The sequence below is a fragment of the Rhinatrema bivittatum genome, chromosome 6 (assembly GCF_901001135.1).
Source record: "Rhinatrema bivittatum chromosome 6, aRhiBiv1.1, whole genome shotgun sequence".
Taxonomy (NCBI): Eukaryota; Metazoa; Chordata; class Amphibia; order Gymnophiona; family Rhinatrematidae; genus Rhinatrema; species Rhinatrema bivittatum.
The window spans coordinates 277589989-277612287 of NC_042620.1; the positions used below are offsets into that span (position 1 = coordinate 277589989).

Here is a 22299-nt window from a genome sequence, read left to right on the forward strand (position 1 = left end):
CCTAGCTCCTTTGATTCACCCTCACACCTCCACTACATCCCTTCATTCACACTCCCTGGCACCTCTGATTCTACCTCAAACCTCCCCTCTAATCCTCTGCTCACACTTCCTAGCACTTCTTATTATGTCTCACATCTCCCCTCACATCCCTTCACTCACACCCTCTAGCACCTCTGATTCTCCCTCTCTGCTCCCCTCACATTCCTTCACTCTCACATCCTAGCACCTTTGATTTTCCCTCATACTTCCCTTGTAATCCCCTCATTCACACCCCCTAAAAAAGCTTATTCTACCTCACTCATACCCTCTAGCAACTTAAATTCTCCCTCTCACCTCCTCTCTAATTCCCTCAATCACATCCCCTAGCACCTCTGATTCTCCCTCACACCTCCTCTCTAATCCCCTCACTCACACCCCCTAGCACATCTCATTCTCCCTCTCACCTCCTCTCTAATCCCCTCACTCACAACCCCTAGCACCTCTGATTCTCCCTCACACCTCCTCTCTAATTCCCTCCCTCACACCCCCTAACACATCTCATTCTACCTCACACCTCCCCTCTATACCCTCACTCATACCCCCAGCACCTCTGATTCTCCCTCACACCTCTCTTCCAATCCCCTCACTCATACCCTCTAGCAGCTCTAATTCTCCATCACACATCTCCTCTATCCACCTCACTCATACCCCTAACAGCTATGATTATACCTCTCACATCCTTTCTAACCCCATCACTCATAACCCCTAGCAACTCTGATTCTCCCTCACGCCTACCCTCTAACCCACTCAATCATAACCTCTAGCACCTCCGATTCTCCCTCAAACCTCTCCTGTAAACCACTCATTCAGAACCCGTAGCTGTTGCGGTTCTGGCCGCGAGCGCCGTGACCAGACCCTTACCTCCGTGTTTCTGGACCTGTTCCCACTTTCACTGGCCTAGTTCCTGGCCTGTTCGGCAGCGTCCCGGCGAGGGTTGTGCCACCGGGAAGCCTTCCATGGACACCCTGTCTCTAGGCGCGCGCGCGTGCCACTTGGGCGCTTTTCTAGGCCGTTTCCCGCCACTGGTGACTCCGCCCAATTCCTGACGTCAGACGCCGCGGCCTTGATAAGCCGGCCGCGGTCACCCAGTCTTTGCCTTGCAACGGGTTTACCTACCGGATCCCTGTTGCGCTGTGCCCCAGAGCGACCTGCCTCGCTATCGCTCCGTTCCTGCTTGCCTGCTACAGTACCTGCTTGGTTCCTGCTTGTCTGCTACAGATCCTGCCTGGTTCCAGTATCCGAGTCCTGCTACAGTTCCTGCCTGGTTCCAGTACCCGAGTCCTGCTACAGATCCTGCCTGGTTCCAGTATCCGAGTCCTGCTACAGATCCTGCCTGGTTCCAGTACCCGAGTCCTGCTACAGATCCTGCCTGGTTCCAGTATCCGAGTCCTGCTACAGATCCTGCCTGGTTCCAGTATCCGAGTCCTGCTACAGATCCTGCCTGGTTCCAGAACCCGTACCCAGTTACAGTATCACTACTGTCCTAGTCTGGTTCCAGTTCCCAGTCCTGATCCACTACTGCCTAAGTCCCAGCAGCCGGGCCCCTATGGGCTCCTCCCGGGGGGGGCTTCGGCTTCCAAGGGTGAAGCCACCTAAGTCCCAGCGGTTGGGCTGCTACGGGCTCCTCTCGGGGGAGTACCAGCTTCCAGGGTGAAGAGCATCTATGTCCCGCCTGAACATCTGCCTCCTGGCCTGTGGTTTACAGAGACTTTTGATTTGAATACCTTTCCAGTCTCCTGCAGGACGGCCCAAGGGTCGTTTAGTGGATTAAACTGACTTTCCCTAACACGTAGCATCACTGATTCTTTTTCATACCTCCCCTTTAACCACTCACTCACACCTCTTTGCATCTTTGAGTCTCACTCACACCTCGCTGGCACCTCCTATTCTGACTCACACCTGCTCTCTAACTTCCTCACTTACACCCCTAGTACCTCTGATTCTCCCTCACATCCCTTCTCTAATTCCCCGTCACACCTACCCTCTATCCCCCTCACTTCCTAGGACCTCTGATTCACACTCACACCTTCCATCACATCTCTTCACTCACACTCCCTAGCACCTCTGATTCTCCCTCATACATCTCCTCTAAACCCCTCACTCACATCCCTCTGAATCTCAGTCACACATCCCCTCTAAGCCCTTCAGTTACACCTCCACTCACATCTCCTCACTCACACTCCCTAGCACCTCTGATTGTCTAATGCCATCACTCCCCTCGCTCACAATCCCTAGCGCATCTTATTCTCCCTCACAGCTCCTCTCACATCCCTTCACTCACACCTCCTAGAACCTCTGATTCCCCCTCACATTCTCTCTTTAATCCACTTAATCACACCCCCTAAAACCTGATTTTACCTCACACTTCCTTCTAACCCCCTCACTCACACCCACCAGCACCTCTGATATTCTTTCAAACCTCCCCTCTAATCCCCTCACTCATAGCCTCTAGCACCTTTGATTCTACCTTACACGTCCCATCTAACTCACACCCCCTAGCCCTACTGGAATGGACTTAGTTTTTGGGTACTTGCCAGGTTCTTTTGGCCTGGATTGGCCACTGTTGGAAACAGGATGCTGGGCTTGATGGACCCTTGGTCTGACCCAGTATGGCATCTTCTTATGTTCTTATGTTCTTATGTACTGATTCTCCCTCACATATCTTTTCTTATCCTCTCACTTACATCCTCTAGCACCTCTGATTCTACCTCACACCTCCCTTCACATCCCTTCACTCACGCTCCCTAGCACCTCGGATTCCCCCTCCCATCTAATGCACTCTCTCATACCCCCTCGCACCTCCAATTCCACCTCACACCTTCCCTCACATACCTTCATTCACACCCCCTAGCACATCTGATTCTCCCTCACACCTCCCCTCTAATGCCCTCATTCATAACCCCTTGCACCTCTGATACTCCCTCACACCTCCCCCTTCTATCCCCCTCACTCACATCCCTTAGCATATCTGAGTCTCACTCACACCTCCTTCTATCCCTCTCACTCACACCCTTTAGCACCTCTGATTCTCCCTTATACCTCCCCTTTAACCCCTAAATCATACCCCCTAGCACCTCAGATTTACCCTCACAACTCCCCTCAAATCAACTCACTCACACCCCCTATCATATCTGATTCTTGTTCATATTTCCCCAACATCACCTCACTCATTCCTCTAGCAACTCTGATTTTCCCTAACACCTCCTCTCTAATCCCCTCTTTCAGCCCCCTAGCACCTCTTATTATACTTCTCACCTCCCCTCTATCCTTCTCATACCCCCTAGCAATTCTGATTCTCCTTCACACCTCCCCTCTAAACCCCTCACTCACATCCCTTAGCATATCTGAGTCTCACTCACACCTCCCTTCTAATCCCTTCACTCACACACCCTCACAGCTCTCTGCTAATGCTCTCACTCATATCATATCACCTCTGATTCATCCTCACACCTCCCTTCACATTCCTTCTCTCACACCTCCTAGCACCTTTGATTCACCGTCACATCTCCCTTCTAATCCCCTAACTCACACCCCTAGCATCTCTGATTCTTGTTCATACCTCTCCTGTCATCACTTAATTCACACCGCCTAGCACCTCTGGTTTACTCTCACACCTCCCCTACATCCCTTCACTCAAATCCCCTTGCACCTCTGATTCTCTTTCACACCTTCCCTCTAGCCCCCTCACTCTCATCCCCTAGCATCTCTAATTCTCCCTCATACATTCCCTCTAACTCTCTCGCTCACACTCCCAGCACCTCTGACTCTCTCTCATAACTCCCCTCTAACCTCCTCACTCACATTCCTAGCACCTCTGATTCTCCATCACACCTCCTCTCTAATCCTCCTCACTGACACCCCCTAGCATCTCTGATTCTACCTCACATCTCCCTTCTAATCCCTTCACTTACATACCCTATCACCTCTGATTCACTTCCTCCTCTCTAATCCCCCTCTCATACCCCCAGCATCTGTGATTCTCCGTCACACCTCCCCTCTACTCCATTCACTCACACCTTCCATTCACTCCCCTCTACTACCATCTCCCTCCTCACATCCCCCGCCTAGTCCCTACTTACACCTGATAATATCTCTCATACCCTCCACCTCTTCACATCCCACCTGTAATTCCCTCATTCTCACCTTGTTGCACCTCTCTCTTACACCTCCTCACATCGTCCCTCTAATTCCCTCACTCACACTCTATAACACCTCTAAATCTCTCCCCCTCCATTCATCCCCCCCTATTATCCCCTCACTCACACCCAATAGCACCTCTGATACTCTCCTCCTCCATTCATTTCCTTCTAATCCCCTCTCTCACACCCAATAATGCATCTGATACCTGTCTCTCCTTTCTCACATCCCCCCTTTATTCCTCTCACTCACATCCCATAGTACCTCTGATATCTCCCTTCTCCCCAACTCTAATATTCTCATCACACCCAGAGCACCTCTGATCTCCCCATGCATGCTCTTGCCATCCACTCATATCTTCCCACTCTCCCTCCCCCTTGATCTGCTTATGCTTGCTTTTGGCTCTTCCCTCTTCCACATCTGCTGCTCTATTTCCCCCCACCCCTAATTACTTCACTCATGCTCCCATTCAGGATTCCAAGGAGAAGGAAGTGAGCGGTAATGCTGCCTCAGCCTGTGTCCTCCTTCTCCTCCTCCTCTTCTGCCCAGGCCAGTGTCACACTTTGAACCTTGTGGGAAACTGTAGTGTGGCACGGTTCAAAATGTAAGAATCCCGGCCACAGAGAATGATGTCACTGCTGATATCCTCCTAGGAAGCCTGGTGAGGGGAGGGCCATGGGGAGAGAGAGAGAGGAGGAGGAATGATGATGCAACCAATGATTTATCTCCCCCTTCCATGATGATTCTATGGGCAATGGGAAATTTCACAGGAAAGAATGGATTTTGCAGCCCTTCTCACAGCCATGAAATTGTTGGAGACGGTGGGCCCTGGATATTGGCAGTGCTGCCTTTTCATAGATAGAGTTGTTGCTGTTTGTGTCCTGAGCAGTTAGTTCTGTTTTGGTATGGCAGGTTTGCTACATATGTTTTTGCAGTTTTGTGTTACTTCACAGAGGGCCTGGTAGTGGTGGAAGTTTGTATCACTGTTACTGTGGAGAACCAGAACTAGAATATTCTTTTATGCACAGTGAGTGGTAGGTGGGAGCATCCTAATCCTGCTCTGCGCCCATTTTTACAGGTGTTTTTGTGTTCACAGAGGGGTTGTTTGTAGAACTGGAGATGTAGGATTTCTATCAGGATTCTGTCCCATTCTGTATGTTATGGGGTTAATGATTGACTCCAGACCTCACTCTCATAGAAGAGGATTGGCTGAATGATGCTGTCAAATAATTTCAATATTAGTTTTACTGGGGGAGGGGGGGATGTTGAAACTGATCAGGGGTTTCTTTATTGCACAAAGAGCTTTTTCTTGTAGTTTGATTATGGCCAATTAAAAACTCTCCAATGTACTTAATGTCAAACCAAGTTATGTATAGTCTAGTCTAGTGTATGCTCTGTTTCTTGGTTTAGGTAAAATTTGAATCTGTGTGGGAGGCTTTTTGACATTTTCTACCTGTCTCATTCTATTTCTCTCTGTTTGGCTGTCTCCCTCAGGTTCCCTATTAGCCTGGGTTGTGTATGTATCTCTCTAACCCCTACCCCCCTCTCCAACTATTGTAACACTGGTTGTGTCAACTTCCTTCTCACACACTCCCCTTCCTGGTGATATCAGTCTGAGAACCACTCTGCAACTGGAACTGTTCCAAAGAGATTGAGAAAGCAGGACTGGTGCCAGAAGGAGGGAGATGACCTGACTGAGGCTGTCCTACCCTGGTGGGACCGAGGGAGCCCTGTTCTGGTGTCGCTGCCTTTGTCCTGTGTCCTGGTTTGCCCAGGCAGGAGTGGATGCAGTCAGACTGAGCAGACATGGAGCGGGGCAGGAAGGAAGGTAAGGGTCTCCAGGCTGTGCAGCCCAATAGCACGCTGCAGCTCACCGAGGTCTCTCTGGGGACCCTGCATTTCAATACTTGGAATCCAGTTACAATACATTTATTTCAGGAGAGAGGGGGGGGGGGGAGGAAGGGAAGAGGCATACAAAGGGCAGCAGCATCTCTACTGCCAATGCAAAGTTTTCTCAACATGAGATTGACTTTGCTGGAAGCTCCTTAGCAGCAGTTCCTTCCCCTGCCTTGGTGTCTGTGTAGCTCAGCCAGACCCGATAAACTAGTGACATTAATATGAATCAGGTGTCAGGCATCAGGAAAATCTGACTGCAGCATGTGGCGTTAGCAGCATCAGGACACCCTCTGCGATAGCAATAATCATTCGTGTGCCTGCTTTTCTGACATTTGGGTCCCTGTAGAATGCATAAATCCAGGCCCTTTGCATGGACGCCTGGTTGTAATATCAAAAAGAAACTGGACACTTTTCCCAAATGAAGGAAAAGGTTTTGGGGGAGAAGAAGACAGAGGCACCCCTGAAGTCTTTCTGCCCAGAGTTTAACAGCCCAGAATATGTGCGCTGTCAGCTAGGATTAATTCCCCAGAAATAAGTTTCCCTGCAAGGTGTCGAGATAGGAATGAGCAAATTGAGGATTACAGAAGAAGGCACAGGCTAGCTCCAGCAGCCCGAAATCTGTGTGTGGTCCAGCCTCTACCCAGGGTGCACAGACTCCTGTGCAGCAGAAGGGAGGGAGAGCAGTGCCCACGGCCAGGTCTGGCTGTGAAAGCGCTAGACATCACTGGTTATTTTGCCACATCAGCTGGGCTGCTGTAGCTTTCTTGGACAGGACACTGGCTTGCTGTGGGGCTTCTTCCTGAGTCATTAGTTCCGGTGGGATTGAGTAAAGGGTATTGAGGAGCAGCTGTGCAGCCTTTGCATCTGTTTATCAGTTTATCTGTTTATCAGCTGAGTGTCGGCTTCTTCCATCCTACAAATGCAATCCACAGTTGGGATCCTGCCAAACTGCAGCACCATGGGAACCCCTGGGGAGGCCTTGGGGACAAGGGGCACAGGAGTAACAATAGGATCGCACTGGTTACTTAGCATACAGCAGATCTGGTGGTCACAAGAATTTGGTTTCAGAAAATGCACATCAATTCATTTATGAGTTAAAATCTTCAGGGAACACTATGATGAGACAATAAATACAGAAAATGTAGAAGAGAGTCAAAAAGGACTTTCATTATAGCTTTTTTTTTTTTTTTTTTTTTAATAACCACTTTGTAAAATATGTATTTATTATAAAATAACGTGGTTGCCCTGGTAGTCTAGTCCTGAACGCTTGTCAAGATATATATTGTTAGCACAATAAAACGGGGTCACTTTATCTCGCTATATTATAAGATTACAAGGGCTCCAGGTAATCATTGCATCGCATCTGAGCATGCGCGACGCAATGACCTCACCCGGGGCTGTGCGACGTCTGCACCGCGGGGCCAGCAAGTGCAGCAGCGGTGCCAGCACCAGAAAAGCAAGGGGCGGGGGACTGTTCCCAGGCCCCATCAGCAAAACAAACAGGAGCAGGATGCAGGCGGCAGAAGAGCTGGGGGGGGGGGGGGGGTTCCCGGGCCCCCCAGAAAAATAAAACAAGGAAAAAAACAGACTTCCCAGACCCCACCAGCACAGGAGAACGAGAAGCGCGGCAGGCACCAGAAGGACTGATGGAGGTAACCAGGTCCCACCAGATGCACAAAGATGATATCAGACTCTGAGGCGGGAGGAGGAGGAGCAATGGCATAACTAGAACTGATTTTTTTATTTTTTTTTTTGGAGGGGTTCAAGATTAACCTGGATGGGCAGTACCCATACAAGTCTGAACCCTACTAGTTGTACTCTTATCAATAAATACGCTTTTAAGTGTTTGAATGTCTAAATAGCCTGCAGCATCTGTCATGCATCATGAGTGACACTTTAAAATATTTTAACTCAATCATTTCAAGCACTTACCAACACTAAACCGTATACACACTTAGGGAAACAATTCAGTTATATTTCAAGGTGTCTCAAACAATACCTCACAACTTAATTTAAACTTTACCAGACACAAGTGTATTAAACAGACAACACACATCATGATATCCTGCAAAGTATTCTAAAGCTCCACCTGGTATTATGACAAAATAATTATTATAATTTAGCATATATCCTTCAACTTCCAACAGAACAGCATTACTTCTTTCTTTAAATTCTAATACTGATAAAAAGAATAAATATTTCAAAACAGCTGACAAATAGAACATCCAATAATTTAAAACGGATACAAATTTTAAAAATTTTCCCAAGCACCAATATAATATTTCAAAACAGCAAACACCAAATAACATCCAATAATTAAAACTAGTAAGAGAAAGGAAGTGATGATCCCCTTGTACAGGGCCTTGGTGAGGCCTCACCTGGAGTACTGTGTTCAGTTTTGGAGACCGTATCTACAAAGAGACAAAGACAAGATGGAAGCGGTACAGAGAAGGGCAACCGAAAAGGTGGAGGGTCTTTATAAAATGACTTATGAGGAGAGATTGAAGAACCTAAATATGTACACCCTGGAGGAGAGGAGGAGCAGGGTTGATATGATACAGACTTTCAGATACTTGAAAGGTTTTAATGATCCATGGTCAACAACAAACCTTATCCGTTGGAAAAAAATCAGTAGAACTAGGGATTTGAAACTCCAGGAAGGAAGACTCAGAACCAATGTCAGGAAGTATTTCTTCACGGAGAGGGTGGTGGATGTCTGGAACGCCCTTCCGGAGAAAGTGGTGAAGACTAAAACTGTGAAGGAGTTCAAAGGGGCATGGGATAAATACTGGATCCATAAAGGACTAGAGGATGGGAATGAAGAGAAGAACCATGGGGTGGCTGGCTGGAATGGAGGCTACTACCTGGTGATTACTACCCTTACTCAATAAGCCTTCACATGGTTAATGCAACTCCAACATTGCTCTCTGCTTCAACGGCAAGGGGAAATGTGGAAAAGAGGATTTGCATTCAGACAACCAACAAGGACTGAACTTCACAATCTGGGTAAAAAAGCGTGGGGGTAGCTTGCTTTTTGCGGTGGTTACGACCCTAAACCAATTAAGCCTGATACATCACTTTGAATGCATTTACAGTGTTGCTCTCTGCTTCAACGGCAAGGAGAAATGTGGAAAAGAGGATTTACATTCAGACAACATCCAACAAGGCATTGATCTGTGCAGTCTGGATAAACAAACATCGGGGTAATTTTCTTGATGTTGCAGTTACTACCCTTAACCATTAAGCCTTATGCTCACCTTTGATACAACTCCAACATTACTCTGCATCAATGGCAGGGGGTAGCAGGAAATTTGAATCAAACAGTTACCAACAAGGGCCCTGAACTTGGTGGTCGGTGAAACAGATAAGTATGGGAAAATAAGTGTGAGAGCTTGCTGGGCAGATTGGATGGGCCGATTGGGCTTTTTTTGCCATCATTTCTATGATTCTATGATTAGTAAATTCCCCTGCTCGTTATCCCTGAGAACTCTCTCAGGCTCACATACATGCTCATTCACACACACGTATGCTCTCTCTCACGCTCACACATGCTCACTGCTGTACAACATAATACACCTTTGTACTAGAAGGTACAGGTTGAAAATAAAAAGAAAAAACTGAACGGCTACAGTACTGAAACAGAAACTACATGCTAGCAAAATACCTCAGTCCTACATACAAAGCACAAACAGACCCTCAACAAATACAGAATTGAGCCAATATGTCAGGCTCTTCCTGCAGTATAACACCAGAGAAATAAAAATAATTGCATTTTCTCTGTACTGTAAAAAATAGAAATACTGAAATGCACATTTCCCAAAATGACACACAGAAAATCAAATTATTTCCATTTCCCATCTCAGAGAAACAGAAGCAATAGTAGTCTCACTCTGTTACTCCTCCCAGTCACCAGCAGTCTTGATCCCCAGCCCCCCACCCTCCTCCCCTACCCCTCCCCAAATCTAGCTTTCCAGTTCCCTCCGCTTTCAGCTAGACTCATATTCAGTGCAATAATGAAAAACCAAAACATCATGTCTCATAAAATAAAATCAAGAAATATAAAATCATAATAGTAAATCAAACTAATAAAAATATTTAAAAACAAATGAATAGAATATCTAATAAATAAAAACAATAAGGATAAACAAAAAACATGAAACATTTCCCAAAAATCAATTAAATATTTCAAAACAGCAGACATATCAAATAATACCCAATATTTAAAAATAATAAAGATAAAAAATTTCCCCCACTCCAGACCTGGGAACTTTTGATTTCCAGTAATCCTGAGATTGTCATGGATTAGGGGAGGGGACACCCAAACATCCTCCACTTTGTCATATATATATATATACACACACACACACAGTATATGTGACATGAGAATGTCACTCTTCTACACCCTTTTCTCCCTCACCCCTTGCCTCTCACTCACTTCTCAATCACTCATCCCTTTCCCTCACTCTCGCTCTCATATCCTTCCTCCCTCTCCCTCTCCCTTCCCCTTCCTTCTCAAGTCATTCAAACTCCTCTCGTTCTCACCTCCCTTCCCCTCTCAGACACTCACTAACTCCCCTTCCCTTTCAGTCACTCAATCCCCTTCCTTCACTCACCGTCGCTCAAACCCCTTCCCTCACTCTCACCCCTCTTCCCTCTCTGTCTCTCACCTTCTTCTTCCTACTGCCTCCCTCTGGTCACTCAAGCCCTCTTTCTTAACTTTCTCCTCCCTTCCATCTCAGACACTCACTCACTCCCCTTCCCTTTCAGTAACTCACCCCCTCACTCTCACTCCCTCTCTTTCCCTCTCAGTCACTCACCACCCTCTCCCCTTCCTTTACCATCCCTCACTCTCATCCCCTCCCCTTCCCTCTCAGTCATAATGCCATGTGACTTACCTCTTCCCCAAAGTGGCCTTCCTTCCAGCTGGCAAGATCCAAGAAGTCCGCTGGCAAGTCACCACTGGGCATTGAGGGCTGCAGCTCTGGTGCCTCTAATCTCTGTCGGGGGGGGGGGGGGGGGGGGGACCACATCTCAATCCGGTGCTACACAGGGCCTCTAATCATTGGCTGAGGGGTGGGAACCCCCACTAATGCATCACAAATTGGCACCACGTGGGGCCTCTATTCACTGGCTAGGGGGAGGGACCCCCTGCCAGTGTGTCACAAATTGGTGCCTCTAAATGCTGGCTGGGAACCCTGACAGTGCGGTACTACATGGGCCTACTACCTGCTGCTGAGGGGGAAAAAAAAAGTTGAGGCCCCCAACTGCATGCCACTTTTCAATGCAGCCCCTTAATACAACCCTGCTCCCATTGTTTGTAATTGACTCTCAACTGGGTGGGCCTGAGCCCAAAGTGGGTGGGCCATGGCCCACCCAGGCCCAACTGTAGCTACACCACTGGGGAGGAAAGTGAGACAAGAGGGGAGGGCCAGAATAGGTGGAGGAACAATGGGAGAATAGGGAAGACGAAGGGGCTGGACACGTGAAGAGCAGTGGGAGAGAAGGGAAGTGAGATGGGAGAAGAGAGGAGGGCAAGAGCAGAGAGGGGACTCTGGAGCTGACCAATAGGTGAGTAAAGGGGAAGAGATAGCCAGAGGGGGACCTGTGAAAGGGGAGAGAGAGCAGTGGAAAAGCGAGAAGGGAGAGGGAGCAGTGGAAAAGTGAGAGGGGAAGGGGAGCATTGGGAGAGTGAGGGGGAGGGGAGAGAGCAGGAGAAGAGAGGCTGGAGTGGAAACAGTGCCCATCCTGATAACTCCACCACCACCACTCTCTCCTATGCACACACCTCCTGCTGCCACATGCACAACAACAAACATTCCCCACTCAAACATCCCCTCCCACACACAGACACACACACACACACACACACACACACATACTCCCCACATACAGCCCCTGACACCCCACCGCAAACACACCCATGCACACACTCCCACACCCCCATGCACTCCCCCCCCCCCACAAACACCCATCCACACACTTATACACATGTACCCCCATAGCCATATCAGCCCCCACAGCCACATGCTCTCCCCCTCAGCCACATCTGCCCGCACATGCCCTCCCACACACACACTCCCCCACGCACACCAAGCTCTACCCCCAATCACCCCCCCCACAGGCACATATGACATGCCCAGCCGCTCACCAGCATACACACACACACAGACCTTCAGTTATTCTTTGACACATGCCAGTTACACCAATCCCTTCCGACACACATACCTGGAGGGAGGTGAGAGAGGAAGGGAAAAGTAGAGAATGTGAGGGAGGGGGGAGTGTACACACAACCACCCAGCTCAATCCCCATCAGACAGGAGCACACACACGCACACACATCATGGGCATAGTGTCCACAGGGTGTGCTGTGCATCACCAACTTGGGAAGCTCTTGCATCTTTTCTGGCTCGCCCTCCCTTCCCTCCCCCGGAACGATAAGAGACTGCTGCCACCCACCACTGCTGTGACTCACCGACAGTGTTCCCTCTATAAGCTGAACGCACGCACTCCCATGCACAACTTTTCCTGCAGGTACGCACAGCTTCCCGCCCCCCACCGTGCAGGAAGACCGGCAGGGCCGTGATGGAGCTCATCTCATCGTGGCATAAAGCAAAGAGGAGGCTGTTTTGTGAATGTGCATGTCTGTGCGAGAACTTGAGTGTCTGAGAGCCTCTCACAGAAATGGGAGAGAGAGCCTGTGTGTATGAAAGAATGAATATGATAGTATGTGTGAAAGAAAGAGATGTATTTACTGAATTTGATTTATATTCTGATTGTTGGCACTTTAAAGCAGATTACATGCAGGTATTGTGGTATTGCCCTATCCCCTGAGATCATAATCTGAGGTGACTTGCCCAAAATCACGAGGAGCATAAGTGGGATTTTAAACGCTGGTTTCCCTGGTTTGTAGCGCATTCTTCTAACCACTAAACTACTCCTCCACTCCCTGTTTCCCTTAATCCATGATAATCTCAGGGTGACCTAAAATCAAAAGATTCCAGGTATATTTTTATTTTTTTTATTAGAAAGCAGGAGATTTTTAAATCCTGATTAGTTTTAATTAGTGGGTATAATTTGATGTTTCTAATGTTTTGGGAAATATTAGAACATTTTTTAAATATTGGATGCTTTATTCATCAGGAGTTAGATATTCAAAAGCCATTTATTTATTTATTTATTTTTAATTTTTATATACCGAAGTTCTTGTAGGGACTACAAATCACTCCGGTTTACATAAAACGAAGAACTGCTCAACAGAGAGCGGAGCTTTACATGGAACCGTAGAACATATGGAACAGTATAACTGGTTGACAATTTAACATAATACTAAATAAAGTGATAATAGTTTAACTGGAAATAAATAAAGAAATATAATATTTTATATATAAGAAGTATAACTATTTAACGTAGCAATAAATATAAAAATAAGCAAAACTTATTTTTGACTGAAAAGTTATCTGAAAAGTTTGACTGAAAAGTTATTTGACTGAAAAGTTATCCATCTAAATGGGCAAACTGCAATTTTAAAACTCTTACCCAGCTATATTTTAGCCGGTTAATGAGTTATCCAGCTAAAGTATAGCCAGTTAAGGCAGGGGCATTCTGGGGGCAGGCAATAAGTGTTTCCATAAGGAATGAAGTTAGTCAATTAACCTAATCGGCTAACTCTGACTGCGTTGTAAGGCTGGTCTTCCCAAATGATTTGAGATATTTTATTGGTGTTAGGTAAATATTAGAACAAATGTATACAATTTTTTAAAAAATTATTGGATGTTCGTCAGTTGTTTTGTCATTTATTTTTTATCAGTATGGTTGTAATGTTATGAATGTTGTTTTATATCTCTTGATTTTATTGCTTGATTTTTTTCAAGGAATGATGATGTTCTGTTTTTCCATTGTTGCACTGTTTAATACAGTTAGGCTTGTTGTTTCTAGTACAGTTTTTGTTGGCATGTTTCTGTTTATACGTTATGGGTTTTTTTATTCTGTATTAGGTGAGGGTCTGTCTGTATTTTAAAGGTCCAGTTCTTGTGTAACTTGAATTCTTGCTGTGAAAATGATGGTACTTATCACTGGCTTTTACGGCATTGTGATCCTCTCTTCCTCATTTCTACTTTAAACAGAATTTGCTCTTTATTAGTTTCACTTGAATACAGAAAGCAGTTTTGAATGTTCTTGCAGAACATATTTTTTCATTTGCATATTTTATTGAAACTGCTATTAGCAGATCAGACAATGATTTTAAGGGATATATTTAACTAATGTTCCCTCTAAGGACAGCGACACAAGGACTCACCACTCCTTACTGTGACAGTTAAAATCTTCCACCAAGGCCTTCTCCTTATTTTCCACCTTTTAGATTTCCTTGACCAGTTCTTCCACCTGTGTCAGAGGTCTGTATACCACCTCAGTGGTCAATCCACAGTGCCATTTCCTTCTTGCCCCTTGCATTTCATTAGTTGGATATTATTATTATTATTATTATTATTTTTACAGAGAGAGCTACTCCTAACCCTCCTTATCCTTCCTAAATAGATTTTCGCCTGATATGACCTTATCTCATTGATGGGACTCATTGAAGCACCATGATCAGAACAGTATCTAGGTCTGCCTCTACCACAAGGGCTTGCAAATCTGGAATTTTATTTTCTAGACTGTGAGCATTAGTGCTCACTGCTTTCAGCTATTTCTCCTCTCCTTATCTGCACTCTGTATACTCTCATACCTGCTTTCCTTATCTATCCTGTTGTTGAAGAGGAGCCTTGTATACTCTTTACTATTGTGTAGAAGTAGAGAGATAGTGGATGACCTGCAAGGGGCTCTGTTTAAACAAATGGTAAAGGAACCCACGAGGGAGGGAGTTATACTTGACCTAGTGCTCACTAATGGGGTAATGTATCTAATGTCTGTGTGGGCGCCCACCTCAGCACCAGTGATCATCAAACAGTATGGTTTGATATTGCAAATAGGATACAGATAAGTCACATGAAGACTCGAGTTTTGCATTTCAAAATACAGATTTTGTTGAAATGGGGACATACCTGGAGGTAGAACTAGAAGACAGGGAGAAAATGAGAAAGGTGGAATAATAGTGGGCCAAACTAAAAGGAGCAATTACAAAGGCAACAAATCTATATGTTAAAAAAGTAAACAAAAATAAGAGAAATAAGACATCGATCAAAGGAAGTGACTGATAAAATAAAAGCAAATAGAACAGCATTCAAGAAACATAAAGGATCCCAAAAAGAGGATCACAGGGAAGAATATCTGATGAAACTGAGGGAGATGAAGAAAGAAATAAAGAAAGCAAAAATTCAGGACAGAAGAAAGGATTGTCAAAGAGGCAAAGAGAGGTGACAAAACATTTTTCATATATCAGAGAAAGGAGAAAGGTCCGAAGTGGTATAGTGAAATTGAAAGGTGACAAAGATCAATGTATGGAGAGAGACAAAGAAATGGCCGAAATATTAAACAAATACTTCAGTTCGGTGTTCACAAAAGAAGACCCTGGAGAAGGACCATTGCTAATTAACAAGAAGGTGGATGGGGGTGGAGTAGACAAAACTTCATTTACAGAAGAGAATGTATGGGAAAAGCTAGGAAAATTGAAAGTGGACAAAGCCTTGGGGCTGGATGAGGTTCATCCCAGGATATTGAGGGAGCTCAGAGATGTGTTGGCGGGTCCCACTGCGTGACCTGTTTAATAGATCCCTAAAAACGGGAGTGGTGCTGCGAGATTGGAGGAGAGCGGTGGTGGTCCCACTTGACCTGAGTGAGAGCAGAGAGGAGGCTGGAAACTACAGGCTGATGAGCCTCACCTCGGTGGTGGGAAAATTAATGGAGACTCTGTGAAGGAAATGATAGTGAACTATCTACAATCTGGTGGGTTGCTCAACCCAAGGCAGCATGGATTCACCAGAGGAAGGTCCTGTCAGACAAATCTGATTGATTTTTTTGATTGGGTGACTAGAGAATTGGATCAGGGAAGAGCGCTCAATGTGATTTACTTGGATTTTAGTAAAGCTTTTGATACAGTCCCTAATGGGAGACTCATGAACAAAATGAGAAACTTGGGAGTGGGTGCCAAGGTAGCAGCGTGGATTGCAAACTGGTTGACTGAAAGGAGACAGTGTGTAATGGTAAATAGAACCTATTCTGAAGAAAAAATGGTGTTAAGTGGAGTGCCACAGGGATCGGTTTTGGGACTGATTCTGATCAATATCTTTGTGAGTGACCTGGTGGAAGGATTAGAAGATAAAGGTCATCTATTTGTGGAGGATACTAAGATCTGCAACAGAGAGGACACCTCTGAAGGAGTAGAGAGACTGAAAAGTGATTTAAGAAAACGTAAAGAATGGTTGAAGATTTGGCAGCTGGGATTCACTGCCAAGAAGTGCAGAGTTATGCACCTGGGGAGCGGCGATCCAAATGAGCTTTATTTGATGGGTGGTGAAAGACTAATGCACACGGACTGGGAGAGGGACCTTGGTGTGCTAGTGTCTGATGATCTGAAGATGGCGAAGCAGTGTGACAAGTCGATAGCTAAAGCCAGAAGAATGCTGGGCTGCATAGAGAGAGGAATAACCAGTAAGAAAAAAGAGGTGATAGTGCTCTTGTACAGGTCCTTAGTGAGGCCTCACCTGGAGTACTGTGTTCAGTACTGGAGCCCGTATCTAAAAAAAGGATAAATTCAGAACAGAGGCAGTCCAAAGAAGAGTGACCAGAATGGTGAGGGGTTAGCATTGGAAGACTTATGAGAAGAGGCTGAAGGATCTGAATATGTACACCCTGGAAGAAAGGAGGTGCAGGAGAGAGATAATATAGACCTTCAGATATCTGAAAGGTGTTAATGATGCACAAACCTCAAACCTTTTCCATTGGAAAGAAATTAATAGAATTGGTAGTCATGAAATCAGGGGGGAAGACTCAGAACCGATATCAGGAAATATTTCTTCTCGGAGAGGGTGGTGAATGCCTAGAATTCCCTTCCGGAAGAGGTGATGAAGACAAAAACAGTCAAGGAATTCAAAGGGGCATGAGATAAACCCTGAGGATCCCTAAAGGCTAGAGGTTGAAAATAAAAAAAAAAAGAGTGCATGGTGGTAACTGGGGGAAACTTGCTGGTGTGGCAGTTGCTACCTTTAACAAATAAGCTTTGGCACTGTTAATGCAACTCCATCATTGCTCTCTGCTTCAATGGCAGTGAGAAAAGGGGAATTGGATTCAGACAGCACCAACGAGGGCCCTGACTTTTACAGTTTGTGGAACAAATAAACATGGTGGTAACTTGCTGATGCGCACTTACTACCCTCAATCACTAAGCTTGATACTTTTGATGCAACTCCAACATTGCTCTCTGCTTTCACGGCAATGATTAAGGGAAATTGGATTCAAACAACATCCGAGGGCCCTGACTTTTATGGTCTGGTAAACTGATAAGCATGGGCGTAACCTGCCCAGTGCAGCAGATTCTGGCATAAGCTTGCTGGGCAGACTGAGTGGATCATTTTGTCCTTTTCTACCATCATTTCTATGTTTCTATGTGTCTTTCTCCACTAGTTTCATTCATTCCTTAGGGTTGACAGTCTTAATCAATCAGTTTCTATCCATCAACCCCTTCTTCTAGTTTAAAAACCTGTAAATGTATGACATGCATTTGTCATCTCCCACAGACAGATGTAGGGCATCATCACAGTATAGCCATCTGTTACTCCAAATATGGCCTCAGCTCCCAATAAACCCTCATCTCTTCTTTATACCAGGTTTTGAGCCATGGCTGTTGGTTGGATTAATGGAGAACAGGTAAGATATTACAGCTGGTTTTGATGTGGATATATTACAACTGATTGATTTGATGGATGGGGAATGATTGATATATTATAGTTGGTTGGATGGATGGTGAACAGTTGGATATATTTCAGTTAGTTGATTGGATGGATGGGGAATGATTGATATATTATAGTTGGTTGGATGGATGAGGAACAGTTGGATATATTTCAGTTAGTTGATTGGATGGATGGGGAATGATTGATATATTATAGCTAGTTGACTGAATGAATGAGAATTATTGAGTATATTGCAGCTGGTTGAATGAATGGGGAACAGTTGCTATACAGAATTAAAGCTGGTTGGTTGGATGAATGTTTTTTGACCGTTCTGTGTAACAAATTGTTCTATTGTGAACCGGGGTGAAGGCTTATTGCTAAACCTCAGTATATAAAAAACCTCAAATAAATAAATAAATGTAGAACAATGGTAGATCTTGAGAACAATTTTCAATGAGATTTAAGTGGGTAAAAAATATTTTATCCATGTTAATTGACTGCCTGAAAATTGCCCATCCTTAATGAGGCTAAAATTCAGTGCATTCTTCCACCCACTCTGAGGTTTTCACAGGGGTTTAGATTGAGAGAGGAGACGCATGCACATAGATTGTATTTTCAGCAATATGTAGCTGCAGAAAAGGCAGGTGCAGGTGATCACAAATACTCTCTACTGTGGCAAGTTTCAAAACAAAAGTGCATATCTAAAGGGGCCTTCACTACTATGCTTATTCCTCTTGAGGACATATTGAGAATAAAAGTCATGAATGGATTGAATCATTTGCTATGGCCTTCCTTCTAGGAATGACTGTAATTGTATAGTTCTGGGAGTTAGTTAGAGACTTGAGGGAAGATTCTGATTAGTTGTTCTGAGAAGGGAATTTGGAAATGGAAGAAGACTGCCTCTTGTCTTTGAGCTCCTGCAGTGGGTGCAGAGGGTCAGTCCTTTGCTTGTGCTTCTGACATTATACTGAAGTAGCTGTTCCTGACGATATCAGCGGTGAAGTGAAGAGTAAACCTCTCACTTTGCATCTGTCTTCAAGGAGAAAAGGGTCCTGGTCTATTACAGAGGGGAGCAAAGGCCTTTGCAGTAGTGGTGAGATCAGCTATCCGTTGATACAACCAGATACTAATCTGTAGGGATGTGCATTCATTACATCTGTTTCACCAGTACCTGCATACCTTGCCGACTTTATAGCATATGCCAGAAAATGTGCATACTATTCATTTTCCCATGTGTACTATAAAGTTGGGATGTATATTTGTTTGTTAAATTGTTACATCCATTATGGCGAGGTGTGCGGGTACCACTGAAATGGATGTAACACATGCACATCCCTACTAATCTGACAAAATGCTTGCCTTTTTTTTTTTTTTTTTTACTTTCCCACAACTATAGACTTATTCCTGCTTTATTAATTGTAGGAGTGTAATCAGGAAAGAATCTGATGAAATGGAGAATATATTCCAAATCCACCTTTCTATCTCCACATCCAGCTTTCAGCTGACATCAAACGCAAGTAATAACATGAACACCGATGACAACTGTTCCTTTAATGAGGAATTCAAGTATATCCTCCTACCTCTGTCTTATGGGATTGTGTGTGTGCTAGGACTAATCCTTAATTCTATCGCCATCTGGATCTTCTGGTTCAAGCTGAAGCCTTGGACTGCCACCACAATCTACATGTTCAACCTGGCCATCTCAGATATTTTGTATGTGCTATCCCTCCCCACTCTGGTGTACTACTATGCTGACCGCAACAACTGGCCATTTGGGGAGGCACTGTGCAAGACTGTCCGCTTCCTTTTCTATGCCAACCTCTACAGCAGCATCCTCTTCCTCACTTGTATCAGCATTCACAGGTACATTGGAATCTGCCATCCTATCAAGTCACTCCAAATGAAGACCAGGCATGCAAAGATTATCTGTTCTGGAGTTTGGTTTGTTATCATAGTGTGCCTAATCCCCAACCTGATCTTTGTCACGATCAGCTCCCGGGGAAGGAATACCCTTTGCCATGACACCACTAAGCCATCTGAGTTTAATCACTATGTTCACTATAGTTCAGCAATCATGGCACTTCTTTTTGGCATTCCCTTCTTGGTAATTACAGTGTGCTACAGTCTCATGGCCAAGGAACTGAGGAAGCCCAACGTTGTGTCCAACCAGAACATCCCTGCTTACAAGAAACGATCCATCAAGACAATCATCATTGTCCTTACTGTGTTTATTGTATGTTTTTTGCCATTCCATGTTACTAGAACAATATACTACACCGCCAGGCTTCTTGAAGCCCACTGCAAAGTCTTAAACGTGGTCAACTTCACCTACAAGATAACACGGCCACTGGCCAGTGCTAACAGCTGCATCGACCCTCTTCTTTATCTCTTGGCAGGAGATAATTATGGGGGAAGGCTGGTGAGTGCCATCATTAAGGTGCCGAAAAACAGAAAACCAAATATGTCCACTTTTGCTGCAGTGTCCCAGCTCAATGAGAGTGGCCTCCATGTGCTCTCCAGTAAAGAGGCCAACAGTTTTACTTCAGAGAGCTTATAAAATACCTATGTTTGTAGGCTGAGCCAAGCTAAAGGAGAAGTGTGGCGCTTTATGGCATGTCTGTAGAGGAAAAGGGGCTCTTACAATGTCTATGTCACCCTGACTAGGGTCACCAAGCAGTGTGGTAATTTCTGGAGGGCTCCAGCTTCCAGGTTCATTTAAGGGCTGTATTCAGAGGGTCTCTGCTCTCTAAAAGGTTATCTAAAGGACAGAAAGTTCTAGTCCAGGGTTTCAGTGTTTGTGCACTTTGCAAAAGTCCTTCCTTTTAAGGAGGGGGAAAGGGGGATTAGGAATTGGTGTTTGCAGGGGATGAGGTAATGGTTTTGAGATAAGGTTGAAGTAATAGGAAGTAAATGCCCTCTAAGGGGGGATTGGTACTTGATGGAAGGTTATTTAAGATGCTTTCCCAGGCGTCTTAATGGGAGAATTGGAGTCTGACGTCAGAGTGTAAGGGCTCCTGAGAAATAGGTAATTTTTAGTGTTTTGAAGAAGCTAATAGATGCTCTGGGAAAGAAGTTGACCCATGCTGCCCAGGAGACCTTAGGCTTAAGTGGGATTTTTGTGTCATTCTGAAAGACTTAAAGAAAAGTATATGAAGAAGATTTCTGCTGTTCTTGTTTGAATTTTGGACTGTATCCTGTGTTTCAACTGAAGATTTATCCTGTGAAGAATTGTTTTACCTTTGAACTTTCAATACATTTTCTTTATTTGGGACTAACAATTGTTGTGGACATTGGACTCTGTTTGGTAAGTTTTCCCTTGGGCCACCCAGAGACTGATCTGGTCCCCACTGGTGATCTCTGGAGAATCCTGACTGATCCTGAAGTTACAGCAGTGTAACTCATAAGAACATAAGAACATGTCATACTGGGTCAGACCAAGGGTCCATCAAGCCCAGCATCCTGTTTCCAACAGTGGCCAATCCAGACTACAAATACCTGGCAAGTACCCAAACACTAAGTAGAGTCCATGCTACTGATACCAGTAATAGCAGTGGCTATTTTCTAAGTCAACTTAGTTAATAGCAGGTAATGGACTTCTCCAAGAACTTGTCCAATCCTTTTTTAAACCCAGCTACACTAACTGCACTAACCACATCCTCTGGCAACAAATTCCAGAGTTTAATTGTGCGCTGAGTGAAAAAGAACTTTCTCTGATTAGTTTTAAATGTGCTATATGCTAACTTCATGGAGTGCCCCCTCACCATCTCTGCAGCCTCCAGAGGTGACCCTGAGGAAAAGGTTGTTACATCTACAGTCCATCCTACTTATCCCTTTCCACATGCAACTATGTATGTGCCATACAAGCAGGATAGATGTCTGATGACTTGAGAATGCTATGGACAGAGAAGACCTGTGTATCCTTTGTCCTTCAGACTTAAGGGGTTATAAGAGGCATTTATCAGCAGGCTCAGGATTAACAGGTTGCATGTTGTATGCTCCTTGCAGCTGCAGTAAGCACTTTGCTCTGTGACATGTTTGAACACTCCTCTGGTGCTAATGTTACCTCGGTGCCTCATGCCAGACATATACACTTCAGGGACTTGTTGGCAGAATTAAATTCAGGCCCATCCCTGGGGAATGTTGCCTCCTCTCTTCCTTCCTCTATCCTAGGTAACAGGCCCTCTCTGGAGCAGATGCAGTGAAATGTTTCATAACCCAGATTTTAGTATTTATTTATTTAAAATCACTTCAAAGTTTGGGGTGAAGTACATAAAAATATACATGGTACAAACTATTCCAAATCTAAACTAAATGATGGACTGACACTTGCTGGAGCAGGGGGAGCAATGTCCAAGGATAAAGGTTCTGCTGAAGATTGGAGGCTCGGCAAAACAAAAGGAAA

General features: G+C 45.0%; 1 protein-coding gene across 1 annotated transcript; it reads left to right on the top strand.

Annotated features, from left to right (window-relative positions):
- Positions 1–5869: 5869 nt before the first annotated feature.
- Positions 5870–21361, top strand: P2RY4 (pyrimidinergic receptor P2Y4). Its single transcript, XM_029607268.1, has 3 exons — positions 5870–6004; positions 17835–17874; positions 19320–21361. The coding sequence occupies exons 1-3, from the start codon at positions 5983–5985 to the stop codon at positions 20452–20454; spliced, it is 1197 nt and encodes a 398-aa protein (XP_029463128.1). The 5' UTR covers positions 5870–5982; the 3' UTR covers positions 20455–21361.
- Positions 21362–22299: the final 938 nt, after the last annotated feature.

Coding starts and splice junctions, on each gene's coding strand:
- P2RY4 (XM_029607268.1), top strand. CDS start 5,983: ATGGAGCGGGGCAGGAAGGAAG. Junction 6,005..17,834: donor GGAGCGGGGCAGGAAGGAAG/GTAAGGGTCTCC, acceptor TCTTTATACCAG/GTTTTGAGCCATGGCTGTTG. Junction 17,875..19,319: donor GTTGGATTAATGGAGAACAG/GTAAGATATTAC, acceptor TATTAATTGTAG/GAGTGTAATCAGGAAAGAAT.